The sequence below is a fragment of the Oncorhynchus kisutch genome, unplaced genomic scaffold (genome assembly GCF_002021735.2).
Source record: "Oncorhynchus kisutch isolate 150728-3 unplaced genomic scaffold, Okis_V2 scaffold3072, whole genome shotgun sequence".
Classification (NCBI taxonomy): domain Eukaryota; kingdom Metazoa; phylum Chordata; class Actinopteri; order Salmoniformes; family Salmonidae; genus Oncorhynchus; species Oncorhynchus kisutch.
In genome coordinates this window covers 625,823-642,227 of record NW_022265017.1, presented here as the reverse complement: position 1 = coordinate 642,227, position 16,405 = coordinate 625,823, and the positions used below count along the sequence as shown (strand labels likewise).

General features: G+C 42.4%; 2 protein-coding genes across 2 annotated transcripts in view; both read left to right on the top strand.

Annotated features, from left to right (window-relative positions):
- The first annotated feature begins 2,429 nt into the window (after nt 1-2,429).
- Nucleotides 2,430-16,405, top strand: part of LOC116371288 (B-cell receptor CD22-like) — a 71,627-nt gene continuing 57,651 nt past the window's right edge. Inside the window, exon 1 of the mRNA XM_031820179.1 lies at nt 2,430-2,519. The gene's annotated coding sequence lies outside the window, so the exon portion shown is untranslated. The remainder of the gene's footprint in view (nt 2,520-16,405) is intronic.
- LOC109878241 (uncharacterized) overlaps nt 13,770-16,405 on the top strand; it is a 205,849-nt gene continuing 203,213 nt past the window's right edge. Inside the window, exon 1 of the mRNA XM_031820161.1 lies at nt 13,770-13,871. Coding sequence (XP_031676021.1) covers nt 13,817-13,871 — 55 coding nt within the window. The 5' untranslated portion in view covers nt 13,770-13,816. The remainder of the gene's footprint in view (nt 13,872-16,405) is intronic.

Sequence of the window (16,405 nt, the reverse complement as noted above, 5' to 3'; positions counted from 1 at the left end):
TCTCCTCCCCTCAGGACTCCAGTGGTGGACCTCTCCTCCCCTCAGGATTCCAGTGGTGGACCTCTCCTCCCCTCAGGACTCTAGTGATGGACCTCTCCTCCCCTCAGGATTCCAGTGGTGGACCTCTCCTCCCCTCAGGATTCCAGTGGTGGACCTCTCCTCCCCTCATGATTCCAGTGGTGGACCTCTCCTCCCATCAGATTTCCAGTGGTGGACCTCTCCTCCCCTCTGGATTCCAGTGATTGACCTCTCCTCCCCTTATGACTCCAGTGGTGGACCTCACCTCCCCTCAGGACTCCAGTGATGGACCTCTCCTCCCCTCAGGACTCCAGTGATGGACCTCTCCTCCCCTCAGGATTCCAGTGATGGACCTCTCCTCCCCTCAGGATTCCAGTGATGGACCTCTCCTCCCCTAATGACTCCAGTGATTGACCTCTCCTCTCCTCAGGACTCCAGTGGGTGAGTATGTTTATTTCTGGTTATTCGACAGTATACATTTCTACAGTTATAGGTTCTATAGGCTGTCTCATATAGCACCCTGTTCCTACATTCCTTCTATTTTGACTGTGGTCACCTCCATCCCTTCCTCTCCTCCTTCTACATTCTGTGCTGTAGGTGAGGGGAGATATAATTAGAATGTAGAACTCTGATACTCTCTATGTTCTGTGCTGTAGGTGAGGGGAGATATAATTAGAATGTAGAACTCTGATACTCTCTATGTTCTGTACCGTAGGTGTGGGGAGATAGAGAGTATCAAAGTTCTACATTCTAATTCTATGTTCTCTACTGTAAATGTAAATCTCCCTCGGCCTGAACTGTGAAACATGGAAATGAAATCATCATTAGAAGTTGAAGGGATCTTTGCCCAGTGAACCGCCTCTATGATGACCATGTTGTAGACACTAAGGGGGATGACATCTGTTGTTATCATGTGTTTTACTGTGTATGTATGGTCATGTGACTTGACATGTGACCCATTGTGATGTCATTGTGAGACTCAGTGCCAGCCTGATGCCATAGGGTGCCTAGTAATTGCCCCTACAGGGGATAAATAAATTTTATTTTTGAATTGAATTACAGTTGAATATGGGGCATGTTCCAGGCAGACTATATTACAGTCACCTGCCTGCTCTCACAAACATTAGTTCTTCTCCTTTTTTACCTAAAGGGGTACTGTAATTCAAAATCAAATAGCTAAATGATCCATGGTATGACCACCTTAAAACAATTCCATATGTCAACTAGTAGAATAACCCTCCCGTCCCCGTCCACTGACGGCTCAGACTTCTAGATATTCAGAATCCCAGTGTCAGAGGGAGTCCAGTGCCTAAACACACAAATCAAATTGTATTTGAAACATGCGCCGAATACAACAGGTAGACCTTACTGTCAAATGGTTATTAAATGGTTATTAAGCAACAATGCAATTTTTTTATGTAAGGTAATATTCAACATTTTTTATTATAAAAATTGTAAATAAAACTAAAACTAAATCACAATAAAATAACAATAATGAAGCAGCAATAAACAATTTCATGAAATATTATTCAATGTAAAAAAAACTAAACACGCATCACTTAGACACAATAAGACTCAATAATCCCAGACAGAAAGACAGACTGAGTTATATGGATGTCAGGGTTCACTTTGGGTCTGTTGTTCTGAAGATCAGAGAGCTGAAGACATCTCTTTCACACAAGCACACAGTGGATATACAGAGCAGCTTGCCTTGGCCTTGGCATAATGACAGCTCACTGTTGTTGATAGCTAAAAGTAGGCTCACTAACTAGGTCACTAGTTAACTATGGGGTTTTGCTGTAATTCAGCGGCAGCGCATCATATTGTTCACATTTCAGTCCATTCAGAGTAGCTGTGTGATGCAGAGAAATGCTAGTTTATTTAGGAAAAATCTTCATGTAGCTAACAAGCTAGCTGAGCTCACTTGTTCGCTCAATTCAAATGTCAGTTCAACATAAGTCCCAATATCACAGTATTTTTATGTGCGCTCCTGGTTAATTCTCTATACATTTTACATTTTCAAATGTTATTTTACCTTCTATTTTGTATATTTTCATCAGACTACTAGGGACATATGAGGCCTGGAGGCTGCAGTAATGTAGAGATGTCAGTAGGGAGAGCTCTAGTCTAGAACACTGGAACCAAAGATACTCCCCTTTCATCTGTTCTGGAACCTTCAGTACCAGCTGATGAGGAGTGATGGGAATGGGTCACATGTTGTCTCTTGTAAAACATGTAGGTCCACTCCTCATATAAAGAAATGCAACTACAGTATTCTGACTTTAGACCATTTTCTATTTAGATACAGTAACATCCCTTATGTGACATGTTGTTTCTGCATGTTAATGCCCTGACTAGACTACTTTAAAATGTGTCAACCACAGAACTCACACTTAGACTTCGCCTGCTTCTACTAACACTTACAGTAGACTACTTCTTGTTTCCACGCAGTGACAGTACGTTGACTAACTGTTCAAGACCTCTCCCCTTCACTTCACTCTGTAAGTACGCTTGACAATATCTTGAAATATAGTTTTAGTTTTGATGTTTTTATCCAAACATCACATGACTTCCTGTATCTTTGTACTTGTTGGTTTATTTTGAACTGTGTTCTGGTTGTAACATCAGGGCCTGTATTCATAAAGTGTCTCAGACGGTCCATATAATTATGATCTAAAAGGCTAAACTGATCCCAGATCAGCTCTCCTACTCTGATACACTTTGTGAATACTGACCCTGGACTGGGGTTTCATGTGTTTAGTTTAGTTAAGTTTATTCATTTACATGTTTAAAACATGATCAGTAGAGTATACCAGTAATACCCAGATCTCCATTCAATGTTCACTGTTTAACCGTTTAACAGTGTAAGTTTAACAGGGTCAAGTAGAACCGTGTGTGTGTGTGTGTGTGTGTGTGTGTGTGTGTGTGTGTGTGTGTGTGTGTGTGTGTGTGTGTGTGTGTGTGTGTGTGTGTGTGTGTGTGTGTGTGTGTGTGTGTGTGTGTGTGTGTGTGTGTGTGTGTGTGTGTGTGTGTGTGTGTGTGTGTGTGTGTGTGTGTGTGTGTGTGTGTGAGTGAGTGTAAATTTATTTTTTCATATTAATCTGATTGTTGGATACAGAGTCATGACCAAAATTATTTGCACACTTGACAAATACAGAGATATATTGTATGCTATAAAAAGATGGGGTGTACATTGTACATGTCGTTTCACATAGACTTGTACATGCTGTTTTAAGAGCTCTGAGAGCAATACATTTTGAAAATGGCCAAAAGCGTGACAGTAAGAGTGATTAAGTGGATTCTTCGTAAGAGCTTTAGGAGTAGTATAAACCTGAGACACAGTGATGGTGGTTGTGTATAGGAGTAGTATTAACCTACCCGCCTGTCCAACATCACTACTCTGGACGGCTCTGACTTAGAATACGTGGACAACTACAAATACTTAGGTGTCTGGTTAGACTGTAAACTCTCCTTCCAGACCCATATCAAACATCTCCAATCCAAAGTTAAATCTAGAATTGGCTTCCTATTTCACAACAAAGCATCCTTCACTCATGCTGCCAAACATACCCTTGTAAAACTGACCATCCTACCAATCCTCGACTTTGGCGATGTCATTTACAAAATAGCCTCCAATACCCTACTCAACTAATTGGATGCAGTCTATCACAGTGCAATCCGTTTTATCACCAAAGCCCCATATACTACCCACCATTGCGACCTGTACGCTCTCGTTGGCTGGCCCTCGCTTCATACTCGTCGCCAAACCCACTGGCTCCATGTCATCTACAAGACCCTGCTAGGTAAAGTCCCCCCTTATCTCAGCTCGCTGGTCACCATAGCATCTCCCACCTGTAGCACACGCTCCAGCAGGTATATCTCTCTACTCACCCCCAAAACCAATTCTTTCTTTGGCCGCCTCTCCTTCCAGTTCTCTGCTGCCAATGACTGGAACGAACTACAAAAATCTCTGAAACTGGAAACACTTATCTCCCTCACTAGCTTTAAGCACCAACTGTCAGAGCAGCTCACAGATTACTGCACCTGTACATAGCCCACCTATAATTTAGCCCAAAAACTACCTCTTTCCCAACTGTATTTAATTTTAATTTATTTATTTATTTTGCTCCTTTGCACCCCATTATTTTTATTTCTACTTTGCACATTCTTCCATTGCAAAACTACCATTCCAGTATTTTACTTGCTATATTGTATTTACTTTGCCATCATGGCCTTTTTTGCCTTTACCTCCCTTCTCACCTCATTTGCTCACATTGTATATAGACTTGTTTATACTGTATTATTGACTGTATGTTTGTTTTACTCCATGTGTAACTCTGTGTCGTTGTATCTGTCGAACTGCTTTGCTTTATCTTGGCCAGGTCGCAATTGTAAATGAGAACTTGTTCTCAACTTGCCTACCTGGTTAAATAAAGGTAAAATAAATAATAAAAACATGAGACAGTGATGGTGGGTTGTGTTTAGGAGTAGTATTAACATGAGACACAGTGATGGAGGGTTGTGTTTAGGAGTAGTATAAACCTAAGACACAGTGATGGTGGGTTGTGTAGGAGTAGTATAAACCTAAGACACAGTGATGGTGGGTTGTGTTTAGGAGTAGTATAAACCTAAGATACAGTGATGGTGGGTTGTGTAGGAGTAGTATAAACCTAAGACACAGTGATGGAGGGTTGTGTTTAGGAGTAGTATAAACCTAAGACACAGTGATGGTGGGTTGTGTAGGAGTAGTATAAACCTAAGACACAGTGATGGTGGGTTGTGTAGGAGTAGTATAAACCTAAGACACAGTGATGGTGGGTTGTGTTTAGGAGTAGTATAAACCTAAGACACAGTGATGGTGGGTTGTGTTTAGGAGTAGTATAAACCTAAGACACAGTGATGGTGGGTTGTGTAGGAGTAGTATAAACCTAAGACACAGTGATGGTGGGTTGTGTTTAGGAGTAGTATAAACCTAAGACACAGTGATGGTGGGTTGTGTAGGAGTAGTATAAACCTAAGACACAGTGATGGTGGGTTGTGTTTAGGAGTAGTATTAACATGAGACACAGTGATGGTGGGTTGTGTTTAGGAGTAGTATTAACATGAGACACAGTGATGGTGGGTTGTGTTTAGGAGTAGTATTAACATGAGACACAGTGATGGTGGGTTGTGTTTAGGAGTAGTATAAACCTAAGACACAGTGGTGGTGGGTTGTGTTTAGGAGTAGTATTAACATGAGACACAGTGATGGTGGGTTGTGTTTAGGAGTAGTATTAGCATGAGACACCGTGATGGTGGGTTGTGTTTAGGAGTAGTATTAACACGAGACACAGTGATGGTGGGTTGTGTTTAGGAGTAGTATTAACATGAGACACCGTGATGGTGGGTTGTGTTTAGGAGTAGTATTAACATGAGACACAGTGATGGTGGGTTGTGTTTCGGAGTAGTATTAACATGAGACACAGTGATGGTGGGTTGTGTTTAGGAGTAGTATTAACATGAGACAGTGATGGTGGGTTGTGTTTAGGAGTAGTATTAACATGAGACACAGTGATGGTGGGTTGTGTTTAGGAGTAGTATTAACATGAGACACAGTGATGGTGGGTTGTGTTTAGGAGTAGTATTAACATGAGACACAGTGATGGTGGGTTGTGTTTAGGAGTAGTATTAACATGAGACACAGTGATGGTGGGTTGTGTTTAGGAGTAGTATTAACATGAGACACAGTGATGGTGGGTTGTGTTTAGGAGTAGTATTAACATGAGACACAGTGATGGTGGGTTGTGTTTAGGAGTAGTATTAACACGAGACACAGTGATGGTGGGTTGTGTTTAGGAGTAGTATTAACATGAGACACAGTGATGGTGGGTTGTGTTTAGGAGTAGTATTAACATGAGACACAGTGATGGTGGGTTGTGTATAAGAGTAGTATTAACATGAGACAAAGTGATGGTGGGTTGTGTTTAGGAGTAGTATTAACATGAGACACAGTGATGGTGGGTTGTGTATAAGAGTAGTATTAACATGAGACACAGTGATGGTGGGTTGTGTATGAGAGTAGTATTAACATGAGACACAGTGATGGTGGGTTGTGTTTAGGAGTAGTATTAACATGAGACACAGTGATGGTGGTTGTGTATAAGAGTAGTATTAACATGAGACACAGTGATGGTGGGTTGTGTATAAGAGTAGTATTAACATGAGACACAGTGATGGTGGGTTGTGTTTAGGAGTAGTATTAACATGAGACACAGTGATGGTGGTTGTGTATAAGAGTAGTATTAACATGAGACACAGTGATGGTGGGTTGTGTATAAGAGTAGTATTAACATGAGACACAGTGATGGTGGGTTGTGTTTAGGAGTAGTATTAACATGAGACAAAGTGATGGTGGTTGTGTATAAGAGTAGTATTAACATGAGACACAGTGATGGTGGGTTGTGTAGGAGTAGTATAAACCTAAGACACAGTGATGGTGGGTTGTGTTTAGGAGTAGTATAAACCTAAGACACAGTGGTGGTGGGTTGTGTTTAGGAGTAGTATTAACATGAGACACAGTGATGGTGGGTTGTGTTTAGGAGTAGTATTAGCATGAGACACCGTGATGGTGGGTTGTGTTTAGGAGTAGTATTAACACGAGACACAGTGATGGTGGGTTGTGTTTAGGAGTAGTATTAACATGAGACACCGTGATGGTGGGTTGTGTTTAGGAGTAGTATTAACATGAGACACAGTGATGGTGGGTTGTGTTTAGGAGTAGTATTAACATGAGACACAGTGATGGTGGGTTGTGTTTAGGAGTAGTATTAACATGAGACAGTGATGGTGGGTTGTGTTTAGGAGTAGTATTAACATGAGACACAGTGATGGTGGGTTGTGTTTAGGAGTAGTATTAACATGAGACACAGTGATGGTGGGTTGTGTTTAGGAGTAGTATTAACATGAGACACAGTGATGGTGGGTTGTGTTTAGGAGTAGTATTAACATGAGACACAGTGATGGTGGGTTGTGTTTAGGAGTAGTATTAACATGAGACACAGTGATGGTGGGTTGTGTTTAGGAGTAGTATTAACACGAGACACAGTGATGGTGGGTTGTGTTTAGGAGTAGTATTAACATGAGACACAGTGATGGTGGGTTGTGTTTAGGAGTAGTATTAACATGAGACACAGTGATGGTGGGTTGTGTATAAGAGTAGTATTAACATGAGACACAGTGATGGTGGGTTGTGTTTAGGAGTAGTATTAACATGAGACACAGTGATGGTGGGTTGTGTATAAGAGTAGTATTAACATGAGACACAGTGATGGTGGGTTGTGTATAAGAGTAGTATTAACATGAGACACAGTGATGGTGGGTTGTGTTTAGGAGTAGTATTAACATGAGACACAGTGATGGTGGTTGTGTATAAGAGTAGTATTAACATGAGACACAGTGATGGTGGGTTGTGTATAAGAGTAGTATTAACATGAGACACAGTGATGGTGGGTTGTGTTTAGGAGTAGTATTAACATGAGACACAGTGATGGTGGTTGTGTATAAGAGTAGTATTAACATGAGACACAGTGATGGTGGGTTGTGTATAAGAGTAGTATTAACATGAGACACAGTGATGGTGGGTTGTGTTTAGGAGTAGTATTAACATGAGACACAGTGATGGTGGTTGTGTATAAGAGTAGTATTAACATGAGACACAGTGATGGTGGGTTGTGTATAAGAGTAGTATTAACATGAGACACAGTGATGGTGGGTTGTGTATGAGAGTAGTATTAACATGAGACACAGTGATGGTGGGTTGTGTTTAGGAGTAGTATTAACATGAGACACAGTGATGGTGGGTTGTGTTTAGGAGTAGTATTAACATGAGACACAGTGATGGTGGTTGTGTATAAGAGTAGTATTAACATGAGACACAGTGATGGTGGTTGTGTATAAGAGTAGTATTAACATGAGACACAGTGATGGTGGGTTGTGTTTAGGAGTAGTATTCACATGAGACACAGTGATGGTGGGTTGTGTTTAGGAGTAGTATTAACATGAGACACAGTGATGGTGGGTTGTGTTTAGGAGTAGTATTAACATGAGCATCAGCATTAACAGCATCGCTGCACAGCTATTTTCAGGTCTCTCCAGAGATGTTCGATCGGGTTTGTCCTGCCTCTGGCTGGGCCACTGAAGGACATTCAGAGACTTGTCCCGAAGCCACTCCTGCGTTGTCTTGGCTGTGTGCTTAGGGTCGTTGTCCTGTTGGGAGGTCCTGAGTGCTCTGGAGCAGGTTTTCATCAAGGATCTCTCTCTACTTTTTTCATCTTTCCCTCGATCCTGACTAGTCTACCAGTCCCTGCAGCTGAAAAACATCCCCACACCATTATGCTGCCACCACCATGCTTCATCGTAGGGATGTGCCAGGTAACCTCCAGACGTGACACTTGGCTATTGAGGCCAAAGATTTCCATCTTGGTTTCATCAGACCAGAGAATCTCATTTAGGTGCCTTTTGGCAAAGTTCAAGCTGGCTGTCATCTGGCTTCCATCTGGCCACTCTACAATAAAGGCCTGATTGGTGGAGTGCTGCAGAGATGGTTGTCCATCTGGAACGTTCTCCCATCTCCACAGAGGACCACTGGAGCTCTGTCAGAGTGACCATCGAGTTCTTGGTCACCTACCTGACCAAGGCCCTTCTCCTCCGATTTGCTCCGTTCTTCCGTTATAGAATGATGGAGGCCACTGTGTTCTTGGGGACCTTCAATGCTGCAGACATGTTTTGTACCCTTCCCCAAATCTTTGCCTCAACCCAATCCTGTCTCGGAGCTCTACAGACAATTCCTTCATCGTCATGGCTTGTTTTTTTCTCTGACATGCATAGTCAACTCTGGGACATTATATAGACAGGACTCCAATCACATTTTAAGGACGATCAATGGACACATGATACACCTGAGCTCAATTCCGAATCTCATAACAAAGGTTATGAATACTTGTGTAAAAAAAAAAAAAAAATGCTTTTGTATTTATGGTGCATCCTGTGTAGAATGAGGGAAATGGTTTATTTATTCCATTTTAGAATAAGGCTGTAACGTAACAAAATGTCAAAATAGGTAAAGGGGTCTGAATACTTACACTGTATAAATGTTTTGAGGGAAATAGTGACACAAGGAATAAATACAGAGTGAATAACGAATATCAATAACGAGTAAAAATAACATCTGTTTCACAGTACCGAGTTGATGTGCAGGGGTACGAGGTAATGAGGTGTTTGTGTACATACATATAAGGGAAAGGGGGATACCTAGTCAGTTGCACAACTGAATGCATTCAACTGAAATGTGTCTTCTACATTTAATTCAACCCCTCTGAATCAGAGAGGGGCTGTGCAAATGGACGTAATCGATGCCCGGGAGCAGTTGTTGTTGTGGGTTAACTGCCTTGCTCAAGGGCAGAACTGCAGAATTTACTGCTTTTGCCAGTTCAGGAAGTCAAAACAGCAACCTTTACTGGCCCAACGCTCTTAACCGCTAGGCTACCTGCTGCCCCATAGGGAGGGGTAAAGTGACTAGGCATCAGGATAGATAATAGACTAAGTGAGCATAGAAGTAATTTACTGTAGCTCATCTGGTGGACTTGTGTCACTGGGCAGCTCGCGGCTGGATTTCCCTTTGTAATCCATGATAGTTTGCAAGCCCAGCCACAAGCTTCTCGCTTCAGAGCCACCATAGTAGGATTCAGCCTTAGTCCTGTATTGACGCGTTTCTGGTTTGATTGCTCATCTAGATGTGGTCGCAGAATTTCTTTATGCGTCCGGATTAGTGTCCCATTCCTTGAAAGCGGAAGCTCTAGCCTTTAAATCAAATCAAATCAAAATCAATATCAAATCAAATGTATTTATATAGCCCTTCGTACATTTAGCTGATATCTCAAAGTGCTGTACAGAAACCCAGCCTAAAACCCCAAACAGCAAGCAATGCAGGTGTAGAAGCACGGTGGCTAGGAAAAACTCCCTAGAAAGGCCAAAACCTAGGAAGAAACCTAGAGAGGAACCAGGCTATGTGGGGTGGCCAGTCCTCTTCTGGCTGTGCCGGGTGGAGATTATAACAGAACATGGCCAAGATGTTCAAATGTTCATAAATGACCAGCATGGTCAAATAATAATAAGGCAGAACAGTTGAAACTGGAGCAGCAGCACGGTCAGGTGGACTGGGGACAACAAGGAGTCATCATGTCAGGTAGTCCTGGGGCATGGTCCTACGGCTCAGGTCCTCCGAGAGAGAGAAAGAAAGAGAGAAGGAGAGAATTAGAGAACGCACACTTAGATTCACACAGGACACCGAATAGGACAGGAGAAGTACTCCAGATATAACAAACTGACCCTAGCCCCCCGACACATAAACTACTGCAGCATAAATACTGGAGGCTGAGACAGGAGGGGTCAGGAGACACTGTGGCCCCATCCGAGGACACCCCCGGACAGGGCCAAACAGGAAGGATATAACCCCACCCACTTTGCCAAAGCACAGCCCCCACACCACTAGAGGGATATCTTCAACCACCAACTTACCATCCTGAGACAAGGCTGAGTATAGCCCACAAAGATCTCCGCCATGGCACAACCCAATGGGGGGCACCAACCCAGACAGGATGACCACATCAGTGAATCAACCCACTCAGGTGACGCACCCCTTCCAAGGACGGCTAGAGAGAGCCCCAGTAAGCCAGTGACTCAGCCCCTGTAATAAGGTTAGAGGCAGAGAATCCCAGTGGAAAGAGGGGAACCGGCCAGGCAGAGACATCAAGGGCGGTTCGTTGCTCCAGAGCCTTTCCGTTCACCTTCCCACTCCTGGGCCAGACTACACTCAATCATATGACCCACTGAAGAGATGAGTCTTCAGTAAAGACTTAAAGGTTGGGCCCGAGTTTGCGTCTCTGACATGGGTAGGCAGACCGTTCCATAAAAATTGAGCTCTATAGGAGAAAGCCCTGCCTCCAGCTGTTTGCTTAGAAATTCTAGGGACAATTAGGAGGCCTGCGTCTTGTGACCGTAGCATACGTGTAGGTATGTACGGCAGGACCAAATCAGAGAGATAGGTAGGAGCAAGCCCATGTAATGCTTTGTAGGTTAGCAGTAAAACCTTGAAATCAGCCCTTGCTTTGACAGGAAGCCAGTGTAGAGAGGCTAGCACTGGAGTAATATGATCAAATTTTTTTGCTCTGTGCAGATGTTGCCTGTAATCCATGGCTTCTGGTTGCTACGTCTGTAGGTCACTGTGGTGACAATGTCGGCGATGCACTTATTAATGAAGCGGTGAAATACGTGGTCAATTCCTTAATGTTATTGGATGAATCCCGGAACATATTCTAGTCTGTGCTAGTGAAACAGTCCTGTAGCTGAGCATCCACTTGATCGGACCACTTCCGTATTGAGCGTGTCTCTGGTAGGTCCTGTTTGAGTATTAGCTTGTAGGTAGGAAGCAGGAGTACAAAGGTATGGTCTGATTTGCCAAAGAGAGGGCAAGGGAGGGCCTTTTATTAATGTGTAGAGTATAGGTGAACTAGAGTTTTGTTCCTCCTAGTTGCACAGGTGAGGATCCAAAAGTGTTCTTCGGCTGTCCTCATAGGAGCACCCTTTTTGGTTCTATGTAGAATTATTTTTGGTTCCAGGTAGAACCTTTTTGTGTTCCATGTAGAACCCTCTGTGGAAACGGTTCTACATGGAACCCAAAAGTGTTCTACCTGGAAACAAAAATAGTTCTTCAAAGTGTTCTCCTATGGGGAGAACCAAATAACCCTTTTAGGTTCTAGATAGCACCATTTGTTTTCTAAGAGTTTAGACAAATCAGCAAGATGTAAATCCACAATGTAAATCCATGATGTAAATCCTCGTTCAGCCACGACTCTGAGAAACATATATTACAGTTATTCAGGATAGTCTTCGAGCTCATCCAGTTTGTTGGTCTATTTGATCACCGACGTAATCTCGTCAGGATGCCTGCTCGCTTGACTCATGGCTACCGGGGATCATGGTTGCTGGGGATCATGGTTGCCGGGGATCATGGTTGCCGGGGATCATGGTTGCCGGGGATCATGGTTACTGGGGATCATGGTTGCCGGGGATCATGGTTGCCGGGGATCAGGGCTACCGGGGATCATGGTTGCCGGGGATCAGGGTCTGGTCCGGAGTTGTGTTTCATTAGTTTATTATGTTGTTATTGACCCAACATTATTGAGGACATTATTATTAGGTACCAGTACTAAACACAACGACCAACTGTGTGTGTGTGTGTGTGTGTGTGTGTGTGTGTGTGTGTGTGTGTGTGTGTGCGTGTGTGTGTGTGTGTGTGTGTGCGTGCGTGCGTGCGTGCGTGCGTGCGTGCGTGCGTGCGTGCGGTTTTACTATCCTTGGACCAGAAGTCCTCACAAGGACAGAAAAGTTGGACAAGTGGGTACATTTCACAGGTCCACACAAGGACAAGTTGGACAAGTGGGTACATTTCACAGGTCCACACAAGGAAAAGTTGGACAAGTGGGTACATTTCACAGGTCCACACAAGGAAAAGTTGGACAAGTGGGTACATTTCACAGGTCCACACAAGGAAAAAGGCTACTCTTGTTTGAGGGTTAATTTTCGAGTTAGATTTAGGTTTAGGGGTTAGGATTAAGATTAGGTTTAGGGGTTAGGATTAAGATTAGGGTTAGTGGTTAGGAAAAACATTTTGAATGGGAATTGCCTATAGTATGTAAGCTGTTAGTGTCTTAACGACCGTTCTGCAGGTGCATGTTCATTAATTGTTTATGGTTCATTGAACAAGCAATGAAGATCTGTGAAGTTATTAGCATTTTTACAAATTATCTTTGGAAGATGTATACTGTATATATATATATTTATATGATATATACTGTATATATACAGTATATTAGTATATATTAAATATAATGTATATATATATATATATATTTATCGTTGATATATATTGTATATATTGACAAAAATTATAAATAGGGAATTGGAAATGATTCAGACAATTACATTGTGGAAGCCACAATCTATCTGCAATATTGAAGCTGAGCCTCCCCCTTAAAAAAGTGTGTGTGTGTGTGTCACTTGCTGTTTATCCTCACAGCTTGGTGATAGCAGCTATCATTCAACCTGGTGATCAGTTTTTAGGCTGCTGTACAGCTTGGTGATAGCAGCTATCATTCAACCTGGTGATCAGTCTTTAGGCTGCTGTACAGCTTGGTGATAGCAGCTATCATTCAACCTGGTGGTCAGTCTTTAGGCTGCTGTACAGCTTGGTGATAGCAGCTATCATTCAACCTGGTGGTCAGTCTTTAGGCTGCTGTACAGCTTGACGGACCGTAAAGGATGGAACATTTATCCTCCTATATTTGGGGTTCTGAGACTAAAACAACTTCAGAATAATCAATGTAGAAATGTGTGTTTACAGTAATACAGGTCTGTTCAATAGGTGATTGTTGTTGTTGTTGATGATGATGATGACTTTATTGTATCCATTAGGAAATAGATTTAGCATCATACAGCATCTCATCTTAAATAGACAGATGTAGACAGACATGCAACACGTCACACACATTACATACATAGTGACTTACAGACAGACAGTATTCACATAGACAACCATATAGCACAATACAACACAACACAATATGAGCCTGGTTTATTTTCAGTAATGAGGCCCTGTACCCCATTTACAGTTTAAACTTCTATGTATCAGGTGGAGTTATTCACCAGCTATAGAGTGAGTTGTTGTTTATGTTTCTAGGACTGCAGGGTTGGAGATGCAACAATGGCCTTGAGAACAGCAGGAAGTGTGTTGGTGGTCTTTCTCTGGTCTGTAGCAGGTATGTGTCACGTTCTGACCCTAGTTATTGTGTTAATTAGTTGGTCAGGACGTGAGTTGGGTGGGCATTCTATGTTTTGTCTGTCTAGGTTGTTTTCCTGTGTTCAGCCTAGTATGGTTCTCAATCAGAGGCAGGTGTCGTTAGTTGTCTCTGATTGAGAATCATACTTAGGTAGCCTGGGCTTCACTGTTTGCTTGTGGGTGATTGTTTCCGTGTTTTACACGGTACTGTTTCGGTTTTTGTTATTTCACGTTACGTTTATTGTTTTGTATGGAGTTCAGTTTATGTGTTTTAATAAACAACCATGGAAACTTACCACGCCACATATTGGTCCTCCGATCCTTCTCGCCTCTCCTCTTCAGACGAAGAGGAGGAAAACCATTACAGTATGGTCTCATTCTTATCTTTTAGTTGCTCTGTTTAACAATCTACAGACATTTCTAAAAGGATAAGAATCATAATGTTATTCTGATGTGTTCTGTTAGACATCTCCACTTCACTTTAAATAGTTATCTTTCACACCTCACTGAGTGATGCTTTTCTACAGTTTCCATTCACACTCAGCAACTACAGCAACAAAGTGTGAACAAACCCTACTTTCAGTGTGAGCCAATTGGCCTTGTCTTAATTCTGATACCATTGTGTTGTGTGACTGTGTTTCAGTGGTACTGGGTCAGGATATCTGGAGTGTGACTTACACCCCTCAGAGTATCTGTGTCTTGAAGGGGTCAACAGTGGAGCTGACCTGCTCTTACACATATCCCAGTGGTTATACAGTCAGAACAACCTACTGGTTCAACAAATATGATGCTGTTGGTCCTGTAAGTCTGAGTGATGACCCAGACTACAAAGGACTTGTGACGTACCGTAAGGATAAAGAGAATGGTCACACCCTGACAATCACAGACCTGAGAGAGAGTGACTCAGCTATGTACAAATTCAGATTTACAGATCAGACTGGAACATGGAGGTATACTGGCGAACCTGGAGTCACTCTGTCTGTCACAGGTACAGTTACATTCAATATAGTTAAACTGTTGAATTTCATTTAGTTCAGGAAAATTGTCTTGGTTTGTATTTATGTCTGTATAACAGGATTTCTTCCATCTTTGTATTAGAGTGATAAGTCAGTGATAAAGGGATTTACAGTGATATTGTTTTTTCTCCAGGTCTTCAGGTGAAGGTGACTGGAGGACATCAGGATAAGACACTGACCTGTATCACCACCTGTACTCTGACTGACAACCCCACCTACATCTGGTACAAGAACGGACAACATCTAGATGAGAGCACCTCCCCCCAGTACAAAGACCCAGTCTCCAGTAACTATGTAGACAGTTACTCCTGTACTGTAAAAGGCCATGAGGATCTCCTCTCTCCTGCAGTGTGTGAGTGTGAATCTAATATGGAATCTAATACAGCAAGTATACAGAATGTTTGTACTACGTCCTTTTGGTCTCACTGTATAATTTGATGGGGTTTTTATGAAAATAACTGAAAATACAGTATAATGTACTCATGTGATTCCATTATGTTTTAGGTGTCCAGGGTCAGGACTGCAACAGAGTGACTTACACCAAGAGGACAATCTGTGCCTTGAAGGGGTCATCAGTGGACATATCCTGTACTTATTTCAGTCTTTATAACATCACATCATCACTCTGGTTTAGTCCTAAACAGAGATCTAGGTGGAGGGATGAGTTGATCCCTGAGGACCTAACCACAGACCCAGGGTATGCAGGTCGTGTGGAGTATGTTGGAGAGAAGGAGAGAGGTCACTCCACCCTGAGAATCACAGATCTGAGAGAGGAGGACTATGCTGAGTACAAGTTCATATTCAACACACAAACCTCAGGATGGGGGTACAGCTTCCCTGGAACAACTCTGACTGTCACAGGTAACACTGGATCATGTTTATACATACATTTCTATTAGATGTTTAATTATACATTTTTGTATCCATAATACACTTTTGGTTTAATGATGTTATTGTCATTGACTCTGTATTCAGACCTGCAGGTGAAGGTGACTCCTGCCACAGAGGCAGGGAAGAGGACACTGACCTGTATCACCACCTGTACTCTGACTGACAACCCCACCTACATCTGGTACAAGAACGGACACAAAGTAAAGGAGGACACTTCCAGACTGGACTCAGACTCCTTTAGTGATGCAGACAGCTACTCCTGTGCTGTAAAAGGCCATGAGGATCTCCTCTCTCCTGCAGAGTGTAAGTGTGGACTTCTACATACAACATTTGTTTCAGGTTGTCAGACAATCATTATTTAATTTGCTGTGAATGTGATGTTCACTTCTGCTTTAGTTCCGTATGCTTTGCCACGCAGTGTTGAATGGACTTCAAGATTTATAATCAAATTCATGAAATGCAGTCAATGGATGAATATACTTCTACCAAATACCTTTCATTATGTTTTTCGCTTGTACACCATTGCACTATTTTTTTTGAGCAGTGAAGATCCATGAAAAAAAACTACAAAAGTTTAAAAACTACAAAGCTGATAGTCACTTCCTGG